This window comes from Atta cephalotes (genome assembly GCF_000143395.1).
Source record: "Atta cephalotes unplaced genomic scaffold scaffold00104, whole genome shotgun sequence".
In the NCBI taxonomy this organism is placed as follows: domain Eukaryota; kingdom Metazoa; phylum Arthropoda; class Insecta; order Hymenoptera; family Formicidae; genus Atta; species Atta cephalotes.
In genome coordinates, this window is record NW_012130168.1 from 77620 (window position 1) to 80402 (window position 2783).

The window sequence follows — 2783 nt, forward strand, 5'->3', positions numbered from 1 at the left end:
ATATACGCGCGGATCGCGGCCAACGATCATATCATCATATCCACGATCGACCTACGTCGTATATCACGACGAAGGTGAGGTGAGATTATCCGTGCAGATTATCCGAACAATGATTTTCAATAAAGTGCGTGTCTTCTGATCGGTCCAATTCACATTTTCGCATAGGAATCGATCCATGCTCCGAAACTTCCAAGGATAACTATATACTATATACTTATGATGATGAAATTAATCCGCGAGTGCGAATGGTGTCGTCTTGCGTCATTAAATCTTTCGTTACGTTGGAAATTATGTCCAAGGATCGTGCACCACAAGGCGCACCAAGTTGAAGTAAATTTCGCAATATGGATTCACGTGAATAATTTATATTTTTTCGTCACGTAATCAATACTAATTGTAATAATTGACATTCATTGATGACCGCCAATTTGACGATGCAATCGCAACATCACGAGCAACGACGCGAAATCGCCGCTGATAATTGCTGCTATCAGCAATGGTCGGCGCATCATTATCACCATCATCATCATCATCATCAGCAGCAGCAGCAGCAGCAGCAGCAGCCGCAGCAGCAGCAGCAGCATCATCATCATCATCATCATCATCATCATCAGCAGCAGCAGCAGCAGCAGCAGCATCTGCCCGCTGTACCGTCGCCCATGCAACAAATGGAAGGTGAATGACAGATAGAAAAAAATATTTTTTTATTTTAAAAATTGCGTTACTTGATCTGCTGCTAGTATTCGTAATACGCGGAACGTTTAAGTAATTGTCACTAATCGCGACGGTCAAAACGACCTTATCGTGTGTCTTTCATATATACTACTTTATATTAATTGTTGCATTTTTTGCACATAGAAAATATTCTGTAGGGATCGGAAAGTATCCGAAAAGTATATCTGATATTATCCGGCACTTTTTTACTATCCGATTGGATAGTAAAAATCGGATATCATTAGTATCCGGGAATATATACGGTTGAAATTTTATATTGAAAGTTTACATCATTGGATGCAGACTTCTATTCTTTTCAGCTCACCTTCGTACACAGTTCGTCTTTCCTCTTTTTTTTCTTTTCACGTTGGAGATAAAAAAAAGATAAATCGTGCAAGTTAAGGTTGCATTCGATAAGCTATCAACAGTATCAGCGCTATTGTGTCATTCTATTTTTATTATTCATTAGTAAGACGTAAAACAGGAATAAGATAAAGAGCATGTTCCGGATTACGAAGCGTTTGACGCATAAATAGAAAACTGCAATTTACGATGCTGAATTAACGAAATATCTGAAGAATCTCTATCACCGAGAAATGTAGATCCCTTAACATGGTAAATTCATGTTTCAGAGTATCCAAATCTCAAAAAAAACTTTTTTGGTTTTGAAATATTTTAGTGTTCTAGCATCTTCCATCCATTCGGAAAGACTTTTCCGAAGTACAGGAAAATTGACTTATACCGATAATCGAAATAGATTGTCACCGGAAAATGCTGAAATGCTTGCTTATTATTCATAATGAAAAATTTATTAATATCAAACTTTGATTACTAATGTTGAACTATGTATTGCAAACAATTAATATTATTTTATAATATAATTATATTATATTAATAATTACATCATTATAATTATATAATTATTATCACTATTTTTCCCTTACAGTCCCTTTTTTTTTTAGACATTGTCTCGGAACTAAGTCGGATATCAGATATCCGATGTTACATTCTTTTCGGATGTCTGATATCCGATAATTTTACGATCCCGTACATCCTTAGTATCCTTTTCTCTCTTTCAAGCAAAGAAAATGTTACATCGTTCATTCTTATCGTTGTTTATTTCGTATTTTCAAGTTACAACAGTTATTTATGATTCAAAAGCTAGCTGATGGAAGTTGATATGTGTTAGGTACATGTGCGAAATAATTAGTAACAATAAGTAGAGTAAAAGTAACGTACTATAATATTGCGAACATAAGCTTTAGAGATTTTTGAGGTATTGGTCTGTTAAGTATTTCTGATAAATCTAAATTACGGATAAGTCTAATTTAGATATAAATCTATAGATCAACTAATCACTAACTGTATTTTTCGCAATTTTCCTGTATTTAAACTGTAAAGCGATGTTAATATAGATGTCGACATCGCTAACAGAATGAAACAGAGACACTTTACATAAAATAAAAGAAATACTCATTCTCATCTCGCGCGATTTAATCGAGAGATATACGCAAGTGACGATACGAGCATCAATCTATCCGTTGAATCGTATCTTTTATTGACTTCTCACAGCCTGTTTGCAAAGCGCCGGAAGAGTAAAGAGATCTCGCAGTCCCAGTCATCCGATGAAGGCCATTTTGCCGATTCATTCGGCGAATTCGATTTCCCCGCGATCTGCTACGATGGAATCGCGCAACGATAGTAACAATAACAATAGTCATCACGGTGATCATCATCCGAGCGAAGACGGCAGGTCCTCCGTTGAAGAATCGAGCGCGAAACGACCGCTCCATCCGGCGCTGCTCGGTGCTGGCGCCGCTCTGGAGGCGAAGCCGCTCTGGGAGGAATTCCATCAACTGGGCACCGAGATGATTGTTACGAAAGCTGGACGAAGAATGTTCCCCACGTTTCAGGTGAGCACATCTCACATTCGTGCAGATATTCATTCGCTCAAACAGACAAATTGACCAGAAATTGATGTGAAAACCTTATTCGCCGAAGCGATGCGATGACATATATATATATACACACACATATATATATATATATATATATATATATATATATAT

General features: G+C 36.9%; 1 protein-coding gene across 1 annotated transcript in view; it reads left to right on the forward strand.

The window, feature by feature from the left end:
* Positions 1 to 434: 434 nt before the first annotated feature.
* The window catches only part of LOC105625019 (T-box transcription factor TBX20-like), a 12447-nt gene continuing 10098 nt past the window's right edge, over positions 435 to 2783 (forward strand). The window contains exons 1-2 of the mRNA XM_012206360.1: positions 435 to 675; positions 2287 to 2627. Coding sequence (XP_012061750.1) covers positions 435 to 675; positions 2287 to 2627 — 582 coding nt within the window. The remainder of the gene's footprint in view (positions 676 to 2286; positions 2628 to 2783) is intronic.